At 40.1% G+C, this 22608-nt stretch overlaps 1 protein-coding gene across 2 annotated transcripts in view; it reads left to right on the top strand.

Moving 5' to 3' along the window:
• tgfbr1b (transforming growth factor, beta receptor 1 b) overlaps positions 1–22608 on the top strand; it is a 220073-nt gene that overhangs the window by 178073 nt on the left and 19392 nt on the right. For both annotated transcript variants that reach the window (XM_060922459.1, XM_060922460.1), the window contains exons 5-8: positions 450–617; positions 6808–6964; positions 20346–20470; positions 20686–20816. In XM_060922459.1, the coding sequence (XP_060778442.1) occupies positions 450–617; positions 6808–6964; positions 20346–20470; positions 20686–20816 (581 nt within the window). The remainder of the gene's footprint in view (positions 1–449; positions 618–6807; positions 6965–20345; positions 20471–20685; positions 20817–22608) is intronic.

The following is a 22608-nucleotide window of genomic DNA, read 5'->3' on the forward strand; positions in this document are numbered from 1 at the left end:
CTGTTTTTTCATCTTAATTATTGTTTGTGTCACAATAAAACAACAATTTGCACTTTTAAAGTGGTAGGCATGTTGTGTAAATCAAATGGTGCTAACCCTCCAAAAATCCATTTTAATTCCAGCTTGTAATGCGACAAAACAGGACAAACACCAAGGGGGATGAATACTTTTGCAAGGCACTGTATAATGCAATAATTTATAATCCCATTCTTTCAAGTTACCCAGAAAAGAATGAGCTTCCTTTTGAGGTGTCTGTCTCAGGGAGTTTTTCCTTGCCTCTCGCTTGCTCATTATGAATCTAGATCTACATCTGGATTTCTGTAAAGCTGCTCTGTGACAACGTGTACCATTAAAAGTGCTATACAAATAAATTTTCATCAGACTGAATTGAACAAAAGGTCAGAATATATAGTCTCACCCTGTCCCGGTCTCTTGTTTTCCTCTCTTAGATAATGGAACCTGGACCCAGCTGTGGTTGGTGTCAGATTACCACGAGCACGGCTCCCTGTTTGACTACTTGAACAGATACACAGTGACTGTGGAGGGCATGATCAAGCTGTCCCTGTCCACCGCTAGCGGCCTGGCTCATCTGCACATGGAGATCGTAGGAACACAAGGTAACAGCTGAGCACCAGCTCACTGACTGAATTACCATTTCAGTGCACAATTATAAAAAATTTAAGACTTGGATGCATAATGGAGGTTAAAGAATGACTCAAAGAAGTTTTCAGTAAAGATGACTGCCTGGCTGTTCCAGTTAGTGTGTGTTTCCTGTTCCCCTGGCAAGACCGTAGACTGTGTCCCATTCACACACGAGATGTGCTGGAGTAGGAGTGCCGGCGAGTCTGCTACAGCTAATGAAACCATTTTTTTTAGCTCATCCTGAAACTGAGAAGGATTCCTTAGGCTGTCTGTCTCAGTTTGTGTGTGTGTGTGTGTGTGTGTGTGTGTGTGTGTGTGTGTGTGTGTGTGTTTGAGTGAATGTCTATTTTTGTATGAATGTTCTGTCAGTTTTTTACTTCCAATTTAGATTTCTTTTTTAAAACCCCAGACTAATTTTTCCATTTCCTCCACTGAAACACACTCTAATGAAGAGATCTGGAGGAGATCGTCTGTTAGTCTCAGACTGGACCACCTAAACCATCTGCCCTCTGGCTAGTCAGATGCTACGGTCCAGGGCAGTTATCTGAGCCTTTATATTCTGCACTGCATATAAATTTAAATGGATTCCACAGCTGCATATAGAAATCATCAACCCTCTGGGGTCTGAGGGTATTTTCTGGCACTCTAATGATTTTGGCATGCTCTAATGTTGTCAGTTTCAACAAATCTAAGCAGTATTTTCAAAGTCACATGACTTTTTTGTATTCAGCACAAGTTCAGCTGCAATAATATCTATGTAGTATGTATATCATTGTAATTTAAAAATAACAGATAAATGAAGATGTTGTAAAAAACAGTTTTAGAACTGTGTTGAATGTGTGTAAAAACATGACCTTACCCATTGTGTCGAACCGTTTTGATCACTTGAGGTGATTCTGTTAGGCCTTAGGAATGTATCAAGCATAAAAACTTAAACCTGCTCCATTGATTTGGACAATTAACTGGCCATCAAAAAATGTATGTCCTATTGTTTTGGGAGAAAGAGTTGGCAGTGGGAGGGTTATTCAATGAGAAGAATAAAAAAATCCATTCCATTCAATAAGAAGAGTGACAACCCCTCTCACTGCCATCTCTTAATCCCATCAGATTAACTCTTAATCCGATCAGGTCAAGTGACCAAAACGGTTCATCACAATGGGTAAGGTCATGTTTTTTTACACATTCCAACACAGTTCTAAAACGGATTTTTACAACGTCTTCATTTGTCTGTTATTTTTTAAAGTGTAATCATGACATACATACTACATCGATATTATTGTAGCTGAACTTGTGCTGAATACAAAAAAGTCTTATGACTTTGAAAATACTGCTTAGATTTGTTGAAATTGACAACATCAGAGAATGCCAAAATCATTAGAGTACCAGAAAAAGACGAAGAAGAAAAGAAGAGCAAAAAAGTGATGGTGCGTGTTTTATTTACTTAAGAAGCACGCAAAGATTATGCACTACAGCACACGCATATCAGCCGATATGCTCCTAAGAAATAGAAGAAATATTTACACTTACTCGGGTTGGTCTTCGGCACCGCTCATCAGTGTCACAAATTTCAAGATTGAAGTGAATTGCTGTCCTGAATCATGAATTGAATCGCTGTCCCGAATCATTCGAAACGCCTCCTGAGCATCAAATCGCCATGCCATCTCACAACAAGTTTTGCCTCCAAATATGTAGCCTAAACTATAGCTGATATATTTTATCCTGTTTATGGTGGGCGTTCCCACCACGAAAGATAAACCAATCAAAACCGAAAGAGTGAAAGTGATTATCATGCCGTTACCACGTGAACAGTCTTTTATGCATGTGTAAGTGCGCGCTCAGCGCTCCGAGTCCGCTGTGACTGAGTAAGGTGACAAGTTTTATTTTTCATCTAATTTAGGTAATTAAAAAATACAGTATTTGGCAGTGGGCACATAGGAAAGTGTAAAGTTTCTGTCAATAAGTTTATCATGCTTGTATGATAAAAACTCGTGAAGATATTAATCTTAATATATGACCTACTCATTCTAAACCTGCCAAGCTTCGCCGGTGAAGCTCTCGACCCCAGAGGGTAAATAACTTGAAAACAGCTGCAGATGATTTCCTCAGCCTTAGCAGACCACCAAAAGACTAAAAGCTGAGATCTGGCTAACACTGTTGTTGGAGCCACATTTTGGAATCTTGAAGTTGATCTAAAAACCTGCAGGAATTTAAATTACATTATTATTATTAGATTGCATTGTTATCATTTTAAGTTCTGAAATACGTTAATTTACTTACCTTTGATCTAGCCTGCAGCTCTTGTACTTACCTGTTATGTGTGAAGTGAACACGTAGCTCCTCCTCAAACATGCGTCACTAAGGCACGAATGTGCAGGTGTTAATTAGTTGGTTTGATCTGGTGTACGGCAGGTTAGGTGGCGGAGAGGAAAGAGTTTTCCGACCGCACAAGTTTTCACATAAGTATTCGCTTTATTGTTTAGTACCACTTTATTTTATAGTCTTTGTTTCACTTCTGAAAAGTCAAATCGGATTGTTGATGGAATAAATCTATGCCTTATGATTTCATTTCAACTCTCCGTGCGTGCTTTATATGGAATGTGTGTGCGGAGACTCCCCATCAACCTCACGTGGCTTTAGGAAAGTTTTGGATTAAAATAGCCACTACAACTGTCCTTGTACGATGCTCAGTCCGTAAATATATGAGGGGGTGCTCAACAGATGTTAATTAAGCTGCTCTCTTTTCTCAAGCTGTTGCTTCGTATTCAGCCAAACAGCACGATTTCTCTGTGACTGAAGCCGAGGTAATCATTACTCTTAATTACATCCTCCTCCTTCAGCATCATTTTCATGAGATGAAATGTGATTAGATGGATCTGAGACATGGACTGGTCCCCAAGCTGTAACAAAGCTGTTTTTCTGTTGGTTTTACGTAAAAGCATGTGATTTGTGCATCAGTCGTAGGACAGTTTTTTTTTTCCTGTGTCCCTTATTACAAGACTGCACATGAAAGCTAATTCTCCATGACACAACTTTATTATTGAGCAATCAGCCTTTTTTAGAACAGAGTCCATGTTTGGTGCAGTGTGGAAAATGTGCAGTAAATGTATCACCGCGTCTAGAAAAAAAATCAAAGGATCAGACAAAAATACAATTTGTCTCTGACGAGAAGGCTGAACAGCTTAAAAGCTGGGAATAATAGCACAATTGAAATTGCTTTTTCCTGGCTATAGTCTTGGGTGTATCATTAGAGGAGAACTTCAGTACAAAACCTGCACTTGTGAACAGGCAAAAACCAGCCGTAATCGTTAGCTATTTGACTGAATAGAGGAGTGCTGCTACATCAAGAGGTGGATAAATGCAGGATCGAAAATGTAAGAGAGATGGAGTTGTGACTGAAAAACAGAGGTGTCTCAGTCCACACTTCACTTTTAAACAAAATCCATCTCATCCCCAGATTTTATATAAAATATCTCAGGCATGAGCAACCTACCAAGCTCGGTTTATGCTGGTTGCGGCCATGTTGTGCGAGTAATGAAGTCCTCCTCATGCTGAGTTTAAACAGTACAAGGACTGTGAGCACAAGGTTCCATGAATTGCATCTTGACCTGCGAGTAAAGTGTACACCATAGCATATGTGGCTCAGTGCTCAGCTCAAAGAACTGAAGTGCTCTCACAGCTTAAATGTCATTAAGATGTTTTATCGTGTTACTTGTGCTGTAGGAATATGCTGTCCTTCCTCTTCCTGATATTTTTGCAGACCGCCATTTGCCATTGTTAACGGTGAAATCAGATCGCTGTCATTGTACAACCCCAGTTCCAAAAAAGTTGGGACACAGTGTAAACTGTAAATAAAAACAGAATGTGAAGATTTGCAAATCATGGAAACTCTGTATTTCATTGAAAATAGTACAAAGACATATCAGATGTTGAAACTGAGAAATGTTATTGCTTTTTGAAAAATACCTGCTCATTTTGAATCTGATGTCAGCAACACGTTTCAGAAAAGTTTGGATGGGGCAACAAAAGACTGAAAAAATTGTGTAATGCTAAAAAAAAACCCACTAAATTGGTGAATTGTCAACAGGTCAGTAAGATGATTGTGTATAAAAGGAGCATCCCAGAGAGCCGGAGTCTCTCAGAAGTAAAGATGGGGAGGGGTTCACCGCTCTGTGAAAGACTGCGTGGGCAAACAGTGCAACAATCTAAGAATAATGTTCTTCAATGTAAAATAGCAAAGAATTTTGGGAATCACATAATCTATGGTACATAATATCATTAAAATATTCAGAGAATCTGGAGAAATCTCTGTATGCAAGAGACAAGGCTGAAAACTGACATTGGATGCCTGTGATCTTCAGGCCCTCAGGTGACACTGCATTAAAAGCAGACACATGTCCGTAGTGGAAATCACTGTATGGGCTCAGGAACACTTCAGAAAACCATCGTCTGTGAAAACAGTTTATTACTGCATCCACAAATGCAAGTTAAAACCAAATATAAACAATATCCAGAAAAACTGCTGCCATCTCTGTGCCTGAGCTCTTTTACGATAGACTGAGGTGAAGTGGAAAACTGTCCCAAGCTCTGGCGAATCAAAAGTAGAAATTCTCATTATCTCTAGCCGCTTTATCCTGTTCTACAGGGTCGCAGGCAAGCTGGAGCCTATCCCAGCTGACTACGGGCGAAAGGCGGGGTACACCCTGGACAAGTCGCCAGGTCATCACAGGGCTGACACATAGACACAGACAACCATTCACACTCACATTCACACCTACGGTCAATTTAGAGTCACCAGTTAACCTAACCTGCATGTCTTTGGACTGTGGGGGAAACCGGAGCACCCGGAGGAAACCCACGCGGACACGGGGAGAACATGCAAACTCCACACAGAAAGGCCCTCGCCGGCCACAGGGCTTGAACCCGGATCTTCTTGCTGTGAGGCGACAGCGCTAACCACTACACCACCGTGCCACCCAAAAGTAGAAATTCTTTTTAGAAATCATGGACACCACGTCCTCCAGGCTAAAGAGTCGAGAGACCATCCGGCTTGTTATCAGTGCACAGTTCAAAAGCCAGCATCTGTGATGGTATGAGGGTGCGTTAGTGCACATGACATGGGGAGCTTATACATCTGGGAAAGCATCATTAATGCTGAATGATATATACACGTTTCAGAGCAATATGCTGCCATCCAGACAAGATCTTTTTCAGGGAAGGCCTTCCTTCTTTCAGCAAGACAATGCCAAACCGCTTTCTGCACATATTAAAACTGCATGGGTCCATAGTAAAAGAGTCCAGGTGCTAAACTGGCCTGCCTGCAGTCCAGACCTGTCTCCCATTTAAAACATTTGGCACATTATGAAGCACAAAATACAACAAAGGAGACCCCGAACTGTTGAGCAACTGAAATCGTATATCAGGCAAGAATGGGACAACATTTCTCTTTCAAAACTACAGCAATTGGTCTCCTCAGTTCCCAAACATTTACAGAGTGTTGTTAAAAGTAGACGTGCTGCAACATGGTGGTAAACATGCCCCTGTCCCAACTTTTTTTAAATGTGTTGCTGACATCAAATTCAAAATTAGCATATATTTTAAAAAATATTCCTAAGTTTCAACATTTGATATGTTGTCTTTGTACTATTTTCAGTGAAGTATAGGGTTTCTACGATTTGCAAATTATCAGATTCTGTTTTCATTTACAGTTTACACAGCGTCCCAACTTTTTTGGAATTGGGGTTGTATTTCCTGGTGTGACTGCAGGCTATGCCTCATTCTCATTCTCACACACACACACACACACACACACACACACACACACACACACACACATATGCCTCATCTATGCTATATACTGAATGAGGAGTGCCAAGAAGCTGTAAAGCATTCCTCTGTGTTGTGTGTTTTGTGTGTGTGTGTGTGTGTGTATGGGGGGGATTTGCAGGTTGCTGTAAATCTTTTTGCTCGATAACTGCACTGCACCACTGAAGCATCAAATCAGTTGTGCTCTCGGAGAGCCGCCTCTGTGAGCTTCAAGGCCTCCTTTTTTGTTTTCATCTGCATTACCTTTTCATCAAGTTTTTTCCCCATCAAGTCAGTGAGCAGATTTATTCTTTCTTCCTCAGATATAATGAGCTCTGAATCTAACCTTACATTTTACTGCAGGCAAACCAGCTATCGCTCACAGAGATCTGAAATCCAAGAACATTTTGGTGAAGAAGAATGGCACTTGCTGCATCGCAGATCTTGGTTTGGCCGTGCGCCACGACTCGGCCACAGACACCATCGATATCGCCCCCAACCACCGAGTGGGCACTAAAAGGTAATACAAGCTCACAGAGTGATTTCTTACCCGGACCCTCATTTCCCCTAATGGCTCATTCACTTGCAGTTGAGATATTTATCAGTGGTTTGCCTGTGTGACTTTGGAAAACGATAAAATAATTTTAAGGTGCAACAACGTGTTTAATTTTGACAACTGAACGTGAAACTTCAAGCCATGGTGAGTGAACGTGAGGGAACAACTGTTTATAGCTACTATAACATAACTGATGACAGAAACTAACCTGTTTTGCAGACGCTCCACAATACTGAATGTAATTATCCCTTTCGAACACAAGGAAAAAGGCTATGGAACTTAATGTGTACAGTTGTACACATCATGTCCGAAGGGCACTACTGAATTCTCAGTTCAGGTGTTTATGAATTTCTATGGAAGCAACACTGACAGTAGTTCAACTGTAACATCAATGATTTGTATGTTAATGCACTCGTTATAATATTAACCCCATTTCCAAAAAAGTTGGGATATTTTCCAAAATGCAATAAAAACAAAAATCTGGGATTTGTTAATTCATGTGAACCCTTATTTAACTGACAAATGTATAAAGAAAAGATTTTCAATCGTGTTACTGACCAGCTTAATTGTATTTTGTAAATATCAACAAAGTTAGGATTTGATGCCTGCAACACACTCAAAAAAAGTTGGGACAGAGTCCATTGTTTCCCACAGACCAGGTAGCAATTTGTGGTGCTCCACTGTGCCGATGAGGGAATCGTGCTCGGTGGTGTCGTGGCGGTTAGTGAAGTCGGTCATTGGGGTGTATGCAAAGTGTTTACAGCGGGCGGTGTTCAAACACACAGTATTTTTCTTCACAGTCACCTGCTGGGACTATTTTAAAGCTACAAGAAGCATTTGAGATTATTCAGTTCAATCTAAATTATTTTAAGTTCTTTAAGAGAAGACAGCTAAAACAATTTTTACCAGAACCCTGCCTGGTTTCATTCCTCGACCCAACTTTACATTACAGGGCAGGCCATTAGTTTGCTGGGCTTGATGTTGGTGGAAAACCTGTCTTTTAAATTTATGAAAATTACTCACCAAAATTGAAGTTAAAGTTTAGTTTTTAGTAAAATTTAGTAAAAACTAAACTTTAACTTCAATTTTGGTGAGTAATTTTGCACCGATTGCAATTTTTTTGGGCTGATTCCGATTTCCCATGGAGTGTGACCTGCTGATACCGATTTTGGCCGATTCCGATTTCATTTTTTCAAACCACTTCACAGCACACACACAGACTATTTTCTTTTTATCTTTTCTTTAATAGAATATTCTGCCAGATTTTCAGTAATAAATTTTCAACACCTCAAAGGTTGAAAACAAACAAAAAGACATTGTTCTTTGTAAAATCTTTCTTCATGTTTGGTATTAACATATTAATTCCTGAAATAGGAAATTCACACAAACATTTTTTCTTTTCCCATCCAATATCTGGCACAAAAACAACTTCCCCCTCATATATTATTTGCCTACTGCTATGGAACACACTTTCATAAGCCTATTTAGATCTGAAAACTTATGCCTTATGGAACAACCCATTTCTTCATTCAGTATCAAAATACAAAAATAATTTCCAGTCATACTTATACCATAGCCATTCTATCATCTTTGTCAAATGTGTATTTGTAGAGTAATTTCCAATGGAATCAAGTGTAGCCAAGGTTGTAAAACAAACAAAAAGACATTTTTTTTCTCTCTCTCTTTGTACAAATCTAACTAGATGTTTGGTAACTAGATGTTTGGTATTAATTCCTGTAATGGGAAATTCACACAACCACAAACATTTTCTTCTTTTCACATCCAATATCTGGCACAAAAAAATTCACTATATTTGGATATCCAAATATAGTGATTTTTTTTTTTTGTTAACGGCGTGCGCGCCGGAGCTCGTTAGGCGCATAGGACTGACACTGTTCTGCGCAAGCACAACACAATCGCACTAGAAAGCATGTTCAAGCTGCCAGTGTAGCTGCAGTCTTTTTAGTTGTGAATTACGAGGATTTCCACTTTCATCTCTATGTGATACACAAGTTTTGATCGGCAGAAAATCGGCATATTTTAATTTTGACCGGCCGGTCGCCGGTCATGGCCGATCACGTGAAAATCGGCCGATTCCGATCAGCAGCCGGTCAATCGGTGCATCTCTGGTTTTGACCTTAGTTTTTTGCCTTTTTGGTGGCAATCTTTCAATCATTCTTTAGTTGACATTCAAGGAATAAATTGCGCAAAACAAGCTGGAGGTTTTTATTTTAAATATTGAACTCAACACTTACCTCAACCAATACTAAAATGAAATAAATAGTATAATGTAACAAAATAATAATAAAATAAAATATAATTAGATGTAAGAAACCATTTAAGGTAACACCAAGGCAACTAACAATAATGAAAAAGCATTACCCTAATTGGTGCAAAGCCTGCATGCCCTATCAGAACATTTAATTCTGCGTGGCTTCCTGAAAAAGAACTCAAGTGCCCTATCATAAGGGAAGTCATTGCTGAAGCGGGATAAACGGGATAATGCAATAAGGCCGGTTCCTCGCGTCAAGCTGCTACTGTATGCATCAAAATTGGTTTATAGCCTGACTCAGGGATGTCCGTTTCCTGTAAGCCAAGAAGGCTATGATAAAGCTCATCACGAGCACGACGTAGGCTAACTTTTAAAATAAGGGGTCGGAAGGTGAATCAGGAAGGCTGCGTTATTTTTAATTAGCCTAACAGGCCTACTTGCAGTCCAGGTATATGCGCAACGGCAGGCCTGCGTACACGCCTCTCCGTCTCTGTGTGTGCGCGCACGTGAACGAGAAGAAAGAGGACTATGAATGAACGGAACAATACGCAACGGAATTTTTTTTTTCAAAATCGCGAGTCTGATTGTGTGGCGATAGGAATCCATTGTGTGGCGCTGCGCCACACAATGGTCTATGTATGGGAAACCCTGGAGTCAGAATAAGACTGAAAAGTTTATAGGATATTCAAGTCAGACCATTTTGGATGATTCCACAATAAGCAGGTTAATTGGTAAAATGATTGGGTATAAAAGGAGCAGCACCAAAGCCTCAGTCTTTACAAGCAAGGATGGGTCATGGCTCACCCCTTTGTGCCAAAATTCATGAGAGAATTGTTAGTCAATTCAAAAAGAACATTTCTCAACGCAAGTTCTTTCAAAATCTACATTACATATTATTGTGAAAAGATTCAAGGAATTTGGAGACATCTCACTGTGCAAAGAGCAAGGTCGGAAACTGCTGTTAATTGTGCATGACCTTTGAGCCCTCAGGCGACACTGCCTGAGAAACCATTATGCTAATGTGACAAACATAACCACATGGGCTTGGGAGTACTTCGGAAAACTGTTGTCACTTAACAGAGTCCGCTGCTGCATCCAGAAATGCAACCTAAAACTGTCTTACGCAAGGAGGAAGCCATTCATCAATTCGATGCAGAAATGATGCTGATTTCTCTGGGCCCGAACTCATCTCAGATGGACCGAAAGACAGTGGAAACGTGCTGTGCTCAGATGAGTCCACATTTCGGCTTGCTTTTGGGAAACCCGGATATCGAGTTCTCAGTGCCAAAGGTGAACACAGCCATCCAGTATATCAGAGAAAGGTGCAAAAGCCAGCATCTGTGATGGTATGGGGGTCCATCAGTGCCCACGGCATGGGTGAGCTGCATGTGTGTGAAGGTACCATTGACGCTGAGGCATATATTGGGACTTTTGAGAGATATATTCTGTAAGGCAACATCTCTTCCAGGGAAGCCCATACTTATTTCAGCAGGACAGTGCCAGGCCTCATTTTGCATGGGCTACAACAGCATAGCTTTGTAGACACAGAGTGCATGTGCTTGACTGGCCTGCTGCCCGTCCAGATCTGTCTCCTATTGAGAATGTATGGCACATCATGAAGGGGAGAATCAGACAACAGCGACTATGGACTGCTGAGCAGCTGAAGTCTTGTATCAAGGAAGAATGGACAAAAATTCCAATTGCAGAACCGCAACAATTAGTATCCTCAGTTCCCATACGATTAAAAAGTGTTATTAAAAGGAAATGTGACGTAATACAATGGTAATAATGCCTCTGCCCCAACTTTTTTTGAGTGTGTTGCAGGCATCAGATTTTAACTTTGTTTAGAGGAACAATTAAAATACAATTAAGTTGGTCAGTAAAACTATTGAAAATCTTTTCTTTGTACTTTTGTCAGTCAAATAAAGGTTCATGATGAATGAACCCTTTATTGTCACTTAGTCACAAGTACCAGCAAAATTAGCCATCAACCCGTCCATACATATACACATACATACAATTGACACAGGGGGAGTAGACAGGACAGGAAGACAGGGATGAAAAATACAGAGTAACATGAGGGGAGGGGAGGGGAGGGGAGGGGAGGGGAGGGGAGGGGAGGGGAGGAGAAAAAAAAGCAACCCCCACACTATGTTCCTGTGAGGAGTACAGTGTGGGAACATAAAAAAAAACACCTCAGCACATAAGCACAAAAATAACACAGTACACTTTACAACATGAAAACTCGGGACTCGAGGGGGAAGGGGGTGAGGGAGGGGGCAATCATGGGGGGAGGGGCAGAGGTATAGGTAACCCAGCGCAAACAAGCAGTCCGGTCCTGCAGCCGAAGACGGCGCTTACCCACTTGTCACACTGGGGGTAAAAGCGGCGACCGTGGGAAGTGGGGGAAGGAATACGAGAGAGTCTCACAGCAGTGATCTTTAGGGGGGAGCTGTTGTCCCAGCAACGGCCTTGGCCAAGGCCAGTGCTGTCTGAGGGAGCCGAAAGCAGATAAGATTGGGATTGTTTGGTCTTGGGGCGAGTAGACGCATTCCTTTACACGACTACTCTGTCTGTCCATTCTGGTCTCCAAATCGATCCATTTTCATGTCAGTTAACAAATCACAGGTTTTTGTTTTTATTGCATTTTGGAAAATGTCCCAACATTTTTGGAAATGAAGGTTGTCATACATCATTGTTCCTGTAATAACGGCTCATTCACAGTAACTTGTATGGAGAACGCTCCACATAATCTAAGACTAAGTACAAATTCATTTTAAAAAGAGTTGCGATTTATCAAAGAAATAGGCACATGGTGAAATTTTCTGTTTTATTATTTTCTTGGCGGCACGGTGGTGTAGTGGTTAGCACTGTCGCCTCACAGTAAAAAGGTTCTGGGTTCAAGCCCAGCGGCTGACGGCGGCCTTTCTGTGTGGAGTTTGCATGTTCTCCCTGTGTCTGCATGGGTTTCCTCCGGGTGCTCCAGTTTCCCCCACAGTTCAGAGACATGCAGGTTAGGTTAATTGGTGGCTCTAAATTGACCGTAGGTGTGGGTGTGAATGGTTGAGAGGAGAAAACCTCTATAATAATCCAGGAGAGGGCAATGGGAAATCACTACTGTAACGTTCCCTGGAGACTTTGCTGGCTGAAGCCGTCAGAGCAGCCACGTCACTGTAGTGGTATGCCAAAATGGATGGATTATTTTCTTGTTGTTTGTTTATTTATTACCTTTAAGAGCTGGGAAAAAAGAGAGGCTAGTGAGAGAAAGACTGTTTATAGCAGCTATAATGTAAGTGATAACATGAACTAAATTTTTTTAGTATAGCTAAGTATAACTAAATGGTAAAGAAGGTGCAGTGGTTAATATTGTCGCCTCACAACAAGAAGGTTCAGGGTTTGAATCTCGTGGCCAACTGGGGCCTTTCTGTGTGGAGTTTACATGTTCTCTTTGTGCATGTGTAGGTTTCTTTCAGGTACTCCGGTTTCCCCCACAGTCCAAAGACATACTCTAAATTGCTCATAGGTGTGAATGCGAGTCTGAATCGTTATTTGTGTCTGTATTAGCCTTGTGATAGATTGGTGACCTACTCAGGGTGTATCCCACCTCTTGCTCAAAGTCAGCTGGGATTGGCTCCAGCTTCCCCGCGACCCTGACGGATAAGTGCTGTAGATAATGGATGGATAGATGTTGACAGATCAATGTGGTGGTAGAAGAAGAATAGGAAATTTCTGGGCCATGCTGTTATAGGAAAATATTCCACTTCAGCATGGTCCATTTAAGAGTTATTCCATGAAATCGAGTCGTACATGAGCTATTCGCTGATGAGGTGCGTAGCCCCAAGTTGGCTATAAGCCATGTACAACGAGATTGAGTGGAATAACTGTTTTACTCTATCCACATTCACTGGATTTTGAAAAACGGAGCATTTTTATTTTTTGCAAATTTGATAAATAAAAACTTTATACAAAACATTGGACAAAATAATTTCCACTTAGAATGTAAACAAACCGGTGAAATGACTAGCAATTTGTGAAAAATGTTATAATAATAATTCTTGAAAAATAAAATAAAAAAGATACATTCTTACCATCAAATGCTTTCATTCCATATTTTATTGGTTTATTTTTTTATTTTGGGGGGCTTTGTTTTCGAGTAGAGTTTTTATTTCGCCCTCGGTTGGTTCAGCAACATGCGCCGAGATTTTCTTCTTTTTTTGGCAGTTGGCAAACCAACTTCAAGGTGCATTACCACCACTGACTGGGCTGGAGTGTGGAACAGGAGATATTGGGGTGGAAACAAAACTATATTCTTTTAGCTGTGTCTCTTTCTTTTAAATACTTGATAACAAAGTGATATATCTGACTTGATGCGCGCCGCCATTTTGTTTTTCTCTACTCACGGTATATGAGCTGATAGCCTAGTATTAGAGTAGCCAATGAGAGTGCACGATTGCTCATATCCAGTGAATGTGGATAGAATAATGTGTTTTATTCCTTACCTATAAACTATATAGCCGATGGAAACTATGACCATTTTTGTAGATTGTAAGCTGTGGCAAATTGCTCTGGTAGAACAGGAATAATACACTTCAGTCCGTGCTGTTATTGTAAAATAATCAACAGAAATTCCTCTTTGTGTTGGGCTCCATTACAGCACCCCTCCAATTATTATTTTCCTATAATCGCACATCCTGTTGTGTTTCATTCTTTGCAGGGCACACTGGACACTTTTTTGGAAAGACACTCAGAGATCTATGAAATATTTTGAAAGAAACAGACCGTCCGCCTGTGCTTGTTTTGATAGAGAGTTTGAAATTCTTTCACTAATGCAGTCCAAACACACTTCTTACCTCAATAGGAAGCCACTTTGTCTCACAGTAGTTTGCAGTTTACAGCAGTGGGTAGTGAATGAGGAGAGAAAACAGTGTGTGAATGGGGAGAAGACAGCAGATATGTGAGTCACCACACAGTAACACATAGCTCACACAAATACAGTGTCTCCACTGCAGGACACACACACCTCACCTTGCTCTTTACTCTCAGAGAAGAACAGTTTGAGGGTTTTTTTTCACTGTTTTGAAAGGATCACTTTATCCTTTCGACATGCCCTTTCTGAAAATTAGCACAATTGTAGATGAGCCTTGATTTTGTGTCTGTGCCATTGTTCCTTCACTGTTAAGTCATATAAAAAATTTGCTCTAATGAACCCGTGGGAGGTGTTCATTCAAAAGATGACATTCTGTCGTAGATGTTGGCCAGCATGCCTAGAGAATGAACAGTAATTTGGCTTCACATTTTGGGCACTAAATGTCTCCTGGAGAGTGTCAGGGCGGCAGAGACACGCTCATCCGGGGCGCGTGGCATCGCCTCGAGTGTTTTGCGCGGCGTTAAGCCCCAACTCTTCAGACGAGCCAGAGGAACAGTTTGCCCACTTGTCAGATCCACACCACTGCTGAGCACCATTCTCACTCACTTTAGCGAGCTGGCACATCGTGAAGCCGCTTTGTGAGGATAGCTGCTGTAAACACTCGCTTCAGTTCGAAGTCAAGAGGACACCATGATTGAATGTAATGGTGTGAAAAGCAGGACAGCTCGCCGGTCGTATCGAGATATTTATTGAGGCTGGTCTCTGAGAGAGTGTCACTGAGAGTTCTGGCACTGACTCCTCAGTTCCTGACTGGGCCAAAAGCGTCAGGTGAGGGGCGGGCACATGCTCCAAGGTCTGCTTCTCTTCTCTCAGCCCTGGAATGTGTCTGGATTAATCGGGCTCAAAGCCATGACTTCACCCTGCTCTGAATTTTGAGAGATTAGCCGAGCTGACGCCTTTCCTTCCTGATATAGGTTACAAGGAAACTCCATCTGAGCCTTGCTCTTATCTTATACCAAACCCCACCCCTGCTGGAACAACACTCTTGTTTTGTTTTGATTACATGGATTTGCAGAAAGTATTTTATCTCTTTACTTTTAATTAAATTCATGGCTAGATCGACACAATATGGCCAAAAGTTTGTGGACATGTGTGTAGCCCTTTCCCAAACTGTTGTCACAAAGTTGGAAGTGCACCTTTCATTATGATGTTCTTGGAATGATTTAGTTCGATAATTTCCCTTCACTGGCACTAAGGGGCCCAAACCTGTTCCATTACCATTGTGCACAAAGTGAGCTCCATAAACACATGGGTTCTGAGAGCTGGTGTGGGAAAACTCGAGTGTTTTTCATAGATCCCTGACCTCAACCCCACTGAACAGCTTTGGGATGAACTGGAACACTGACAGCACCTTAACATCAGGGTTTGATCTCACTAATCCCCTTGTGGCTGAATGAACACACATCTCCACAGCCATGCTCCAAAATCTAGTGTAAATCCTTCCCAGAAGAGTGGAGCTTATTATAACAGCACAGGAGGATTAAATATGGGCTGGGATGTTCAACAAGCAAATATGGGCACCATGGCCAGGTGTTCACAAACCTTTAGTCATAGTCATTTTGGTCACAGTTCATTTCTAGTGCTGTCAAACAAAATGTTTATTTTGCGGCATTGTGTTTTACAGATACTGTAGTTTGGCATCGCGCTTCTGTTTGTTCCAGTGTGATCTTTTCAACTTTTTTTTCTTTCTTAATTAATAAAGGAGTAAAACACGACAGGTGATATGAAACACAAAGTGGAGTTGATTATTTTCGTACACTTCCCAAAGACTCTTCCCAAAGGGCTGTATTTCTCTTTGCAACAATTTGCCAACTATTACAGTTATTTATTAATTACAGAACGTGTACATTTTATCCATTTTGAGTTACATCTCATGTCAGGTGCTTGTTATCGCTTGTGTTATTGCAGCTTTTACTTTTTTTCCTCTCTCTTGAAGTTAATAAGACAAAGGGTGCATCGGAAACGAGGAAAATGCTGCCTCAGAAGGGTGTCTAACAAGATATTGAGGTATAAAGAACTGTTCGAAACCAATTGAACTCTCATTTCCTGTCTTTGAAGATGCCTTCAAACTGCCCCAGTTAAAGGCATCATTGATGTAGCATTGATGCTGCTTATTACCCATAAATCTGTGCGGCAGCTTCCTCAAGCAACAGAATTTAAAAAAAAAAAAATGTGGGATGAAACTTCACAGAAAAGCAAATTCATATCCACATGTTCTGTGCTTTTTTTTTACTTAGATTTTTGAAAAGTTACAGAGAAATAAACATTTTACTACCTACTTATTAACTGAGCACAAGGTTTTTACAGGAAAATATCACACAGCTCGGTGCAGACAAAAAGACCTCAGTCTGATATTTTCCCGTAAAGAGTGAGCAAGCGAGGTTAATAAGGAGTTTATTATATGACTTTTTTATTTCTAAGATTAAAATAGATGATCATGAGGCGTGATGCTGCTTTCAGTCACATTATATTTGTACTGTAGTTGAGTCACGCATGCAGAATAAACAGCTAGCAGTTTCAAAACTGATTTTCGGTTAGCGGTTTCTGAATGCTCTTCATTGCTCATTTCTTGAATAACTCAGTGACTCTTGTTGGTCTTTTGTGTTTCAGTTGTTTCTGATTCTGTTTTGATTTCCAGTTCATCTTTTTTGTCGTTTTATTTTTGTTTTTTGCAACATTGAAAGCCGGTGCCTTGGAAAGAGAGTCTGTAATTGCCCACAGGCATTACGGGAAAATACTGTCCGCCAAGGAACCAATCAGAGCGCACGATTTTTCCGGAAATAGTTCGTGCCATATAATAATATCTTATAACCTTGTGACTGTGACCAACTCAGTTTGTTTGATACACTGTAAAACCCGATAAGGTCACTGAGCTCAAAAATTTTATTGAAACCAATTACGTAAAAATTTTTGAGGTAAGTAACTTAAATTTTTTAAGGTAAGATTTCTTAAAAATTACAATTAAGTGTAACTATAGTGTAATTTTTAAGAAATCTTACCTTAAAAAATTTAAGTTACTTACCTCAAAAATTTTTACGTAATCGGTTTCAATAAAATTTTTGAGCTCAGTGACCTTATCGGGTTTTACAGTGTATGATTTGTGAGCCACGTTTTCAGCCAGCTGTCTAACATTTGCTAGCTCGCTCGAAGCAAACAATTTTACATTACTGTAAATCATACCCTAAAAGGTCATTCGAAATGAACTTCTTAGAAGATGCCTTCAGTCGAAAATTATGCCTTATGAGACACCAGTCTGTTACAGCAGAGTGGCAACAAGGCAGCAACTTCTCGTTTCCTCACACACCCAATAAGCCTGTTTTCCCATGGTGTAAAACTATAAATCACTGACACTGGAGACTCCGTCCATTGATGTTAAACGTCTGCTTAGAGAAATGCTCATCATATCAATAATTAGACATGTTTGTTTTTCTTAATGCCTTTACTATTAGTCTTTGATTATGTGGAGGGTCCACCATACAAGTCCCTGTGAATTAGCTGTTACTATAGAAATGATAATATACTAAAACCTGTCCATGGATAGAAGTACGATTTACCTTGCAGCCAGCATGCACAACCTTCTGACTAATCAGATTTGAGAATGAAACGGTGTTGTGGTATAATTAATCAACACTGCATAAGAAAGTGTGCCGTTGTACTGAATATCAGCACAGCTACGAGTGTGACATTGTTTTTATACAGCAGTTCTACAAACATGAATTTTGAGGACATGATGTTTTAGGCACAATATGGCTAAATATTGTTTATTTTTGCTCCGTTAAACAAAAATTGTTCCAAAGAAGTCACAGCTAGATAGTGTTGTGTAGTGTAATGATGCCATGGTAATGCACAGACTGACTGACTAACAGCCCGTAGTGCATGTCGTAACGGTTTTGACATAATGAGCTATTGCTAGAATTGAAATTTTATGTCGTGAACACAAACAAGTGGAGGGATACAAGCAGTGAAATGTATCAGTGCAGTTGGACAAAATTTCAGCACTCTTGCAGGGTTCGACATAAACTTTTTAATCCAGTCGGACAAGCAGCAAGATTTTTCACTTGTCCTGACCATAACCTTTTTATTACTCTGTATTTACTAGTTCAGTGAAAGGAAACTGGTTAACAAAGTTTATCAAAAAGCAGCTATCGTTATGATAATCATTATGCTTTAATGATTTATAATTTTTCAATAAAACTCAAACTTTAGCTGTAACAATAAACAAAAACTATCCAATGCCCCATTATGGTGCATGTGTTGTTCTAACCCATTACCTGATCTGCAGTTTTAAGAGTTAGATTCACCCAAATTCAAAGCTTCTGGAGGAAATAAAGTTAAATCTTGATTAATCCAGTAAAACTTGAAGTATAAATTAATTTGAAGAAATGAAACCGAAAGGAAGCAAGTTGGACATGATAAGGGTGACAGAATCACGTCATGAATGAAAACAAACCATAAGTGACTTCGGCACTGTCGTAAAATTCCCCTGAAATATTTTACGATGTTTGTGATGGTTAATGTGAACCACACAACAGAAAAATACAATGAATGTCCGAATGAAATGAAGATTCACCACAGATATTTATTGTTTTGAAGTATTTGATCACCATTTCTCAGATTTCAATGAATTCAAAGTCTAATAATTATAATTAGATATTACGATGTGATTATTTTTACACATATGCCTGCTGTACTCGGCTTCCCCTGAATTTCATAAACAATAACACGGCCGGATCACTGAAGTGATTGAACTAGTTTTGTTGGAACTTTATTCATGTAACTCTTAAATAATTACTATCAAGATGGTAATTTTCAGCAAATATTCAACTTGTCCTGTTGGACAGGAAGATGCGCATTTGACATTTCCGGACCAAACATTTGGTTGTCCTGGACAGTCAGACTACCGTTAAAGGTAGACTGCCTTTCAGATTTTTCAAGTGTAGGTCATAAAAAGAATTTTCCCAAACACCCAGTTATTTTTGTTTAGTGGACCGAAAGCTACTGAATTTGAATCACAGACTTCCAATTTTATTTTTTCCTGCTTCACCATGACCCAATTCAAGACACTGTCATGCATGACGTGGTGGGCTTTCCTCATTTGCGCAAGGCATTGTGGGATACAAATTTGAAACAGGAGAGAAAAATGGAGGACGTGAGTGTGCGAATGAAACATGAAAGACCGACTACAGTAACGGAAAGTGAGAAAAAAAGACATTATGTTGTGAAGGAAAGGAAACAGCACCAAACTAATAAGTATCGGTGTAATCAGCTGTTCGTTTAGCGACAGAATGATGTCAAAGGTAAACCTGCGCATGCGCACACGGACTTCGTCTGTCTGCTTGACTGCGCAAAGTGAGCGATTTCATGCACATTATTTGCTCGGGAAACCGCTCAAATTAAATAACTTCCCAGCCACAGAATGACCTGATATTTTGTGAGATATTACAGAAATAAACATATATCACAATGACCAAATTTCAGAGGGAACTAAATTTCACTGATTTTATGAAATCGAAAGGCTGTCTAGCTTTAATGTCGAGCCCTGTCTTGAGTGGACCAGAACCAACTGTTGTACAATTTGTGTTCTTGCTCAGCTTATTTGAATACTCGATTCTGATTGGTCAAGTATGTCATTCAGCAGTCTGCTTTTTCTGTATAACAGACTGTTGCTATGCAGCAATAAAAAATAATTTTTAAATCAATATTTTGTCAAATTACTGATTTCTTTGGTAAGTAGCCATGTAATAAGCGGGATATTGTACAGCGAGCCGGTCATTATCGCAAGTTAAACCCATTCAGGGCTCTCCACTTCATGTCAGGGTCCAGCATCACCCAGTCTGGGTTTATTTCTCAGTAATGACCAACTCACTGTACACAACCCCTTACATAACAACCATTTTATTACTTACAGGATGATGGGGTCTCCTGGATTGCACTGTTGTCTGTGTTCCAATCTTCTCAAAATAAATAAATAAATAAATAAATAAATAAATAACCAGCAGACCCTCATTTATTTTAAAATATGCTTCAGGAACATTTTTATTCTTAAGTGGATTCTTTCTGCTGTCATTACAGAGCTGGAACTTTCATCTCTTGACTTTTTTTTTTCAATATTTTCTAATTAAATTCTCCATACTGTCTCCCAACAGGTACATGGCCCCTGAGGTCCTTGACGATTCAATAAATATGAAACATTTTGAGTCATTCAAACGAGCAGATATCTATGCCATGGGCTTAGTCTTCTGGGAAATTGCAAGCAGATGCTCAATTGGAGGTACATCAGTTAAAATGACTGGTTTTTCATATTACTGTTGCACTTTGATAGGGCATTAGCTAGATTATATTTTCCCTCTCTGTGTCTTTGATTTACTCATGTCAAACAGCATGGAATGAAGAGACGGTTCAGCACAGTATTTAGCATAAATGGGTAAAGACTGGATATATTTATACTGTAACCTGTGACGGCATAGTGGTTTTCCCCCCCCTCAGGCATTCATGAAGACTACCAGTTGCCGTATTACGATCTGGTGCAGTCAGATCCGTCAGTGGAGGAAATGAGGAAGGTGGTGTGTGAGCAGAAATTACGGCCCAACATTCCCAACAGATGGCAGAGCTGTGAGGTACGGCATCGATCCTATATACTTATCAAGCATTTCTTAGTCATGTCACTTTTCTCCCATCGCGTGAGATGTGTTGCTGTGAGACATATCTCTTCCACATTTACTCACAACCCTCATGGCTTTCGGAGACATCTAAGACGTCGTAGTGTTGAATCCGCAGTTCAGAGACGAGTGAAATTCTTACGTGTGCTTATTGCTGTTATCAGAGCCAAACATTTGATTCAAAATGCAGCCCCAGGAGCGAGGTATGTGTGAGACAGAGAGAGAGAGAGAGACTGCGGCGTTTTGAGCTCTCTCACATTTCCTTCCTCTTATCGTTTGCCGTTTGCCATCCATCAAGCCCACAGCAACCGTGTCCTCCACTCCACTTTTATTAGTGTCCTTTTTATTACACAGAAAAGAGACACAATTACATTAAGCCTAATTCACCATAATGCAATTCCGTAATCAAATCAGCGTCTGCTCGACCTCGGTCTCATTCGCTTATTTTGTGTTTAGTTTAATTTTATTTATTTATTTATTTACTTTTGAGAGCGTCAAATTGACTAACATGCCACATTTGCTCTGCTTCCTAGACGAGTTTATTGTAAACCTGGCTGATTGCCTGCAGTGTTTGTGGGGTGTGATTTAGCGCGCGACGTCTGCAGCGTTTGGTAGAGTAATGTAAGCAGATGGTGCATTCTGCCTGTGTTTACGACTCGGCCGCCTACACACACACACACACACACACACACATGCAGGTGTCTTAGCCATGGCTGTGTCAGGCTTGCTGGAACAGCAAAAGGGCTGAGATTACATTTACACACTCTTGCTTCACCGGGGCTACCTTCTAAAACGGGAATAGTGAAGACGGCTGCTGTTTTAATGACCTCTCCAAGGAGCTCATTCTGAATTGAACACAGTGTGAGCATTATGGCCAGGTGTTGCACCATGTCGAGAAAAACAAGAAACTTTATTTCCCAGATGAGGTGGAATACTGTGTGACACTACCTTTTTTCTTTCTATAATTTTTTTAATTGTTCTATTTTCATGATTTTATGCCTGAAACGCACTCAATTTATAGATGATTACAGTGTGTTGCTTTCGTGGAAACACTCATGCAGAGATCACTGCCAACTCTCGGGGTGCTGTAAAAGGAATTTGAAAGTAAATTATGGCCTTTTCATCCCAAACATGATTACCTCCTCACATCAGCATTAATACTGCTGTGCATGGAAGCAGAGGTTTTTTTTTTTTTTTTACTTTTTTATACCTTTCTTGGTTCCTACAATAAAAATGTCATCAATGAGCTCGATTTAGACTTTCATTAGCTCCTGATGAGCTGTTGCCATGGCGTGGCGTCCGTCGTCCGTCCGTCGTCCACAATTCAGTTAAATCGTATCTCCTCTGTCAGTTCTCAATGGATTTTAGTTCTGATTGTTTTGTTTGAAAGAATTAGACCTTCTGCACAACACTTGGTCATTGTATTCTCAAATTTTTGCTAACGAACTGCTAATTAGAGTTTTGGGACTTTTCATTAGAATTGTATCTCGTCTCGCAGTTCTCACTCGATTTCAGTTCTGATCGATGTTTTGGGTCGATCTTCCCTTGGGGAACAAAACTTGGTCTTTTGTTTGTTGATTTTCTTGTTGTAAACAATTTGTTTACAACTTTGTTTATTTTCAGTTCAATAGTGTCTCCTCCCTCCCTCAGTTCTCAATGGATTTCAGTTCTGATTGTTTTATTTGAAAGAACTAGTCATTCTGTACAAAACTTGGTCATTGTATTGTCAATTTTTTTCCTGACAAATTAG

The sequence above is a fragment of the Neoarius graeffei genome, chromosome 5 (genome assembly GCF_027579695.1).
Source record: "Neoarius graeffei isolate fNeoGra1 chromosome 5, fNeoGra1.pri, whole genome shotgun sequence".
In the NCBI taxonomy this organism is placed as follows: domain Eukaryota; kingdom Metazoa; phylum Chordata; class Actinopteri; order Siluriformes; family Ariidae; genus Neoarius; species Neoarius graeffei.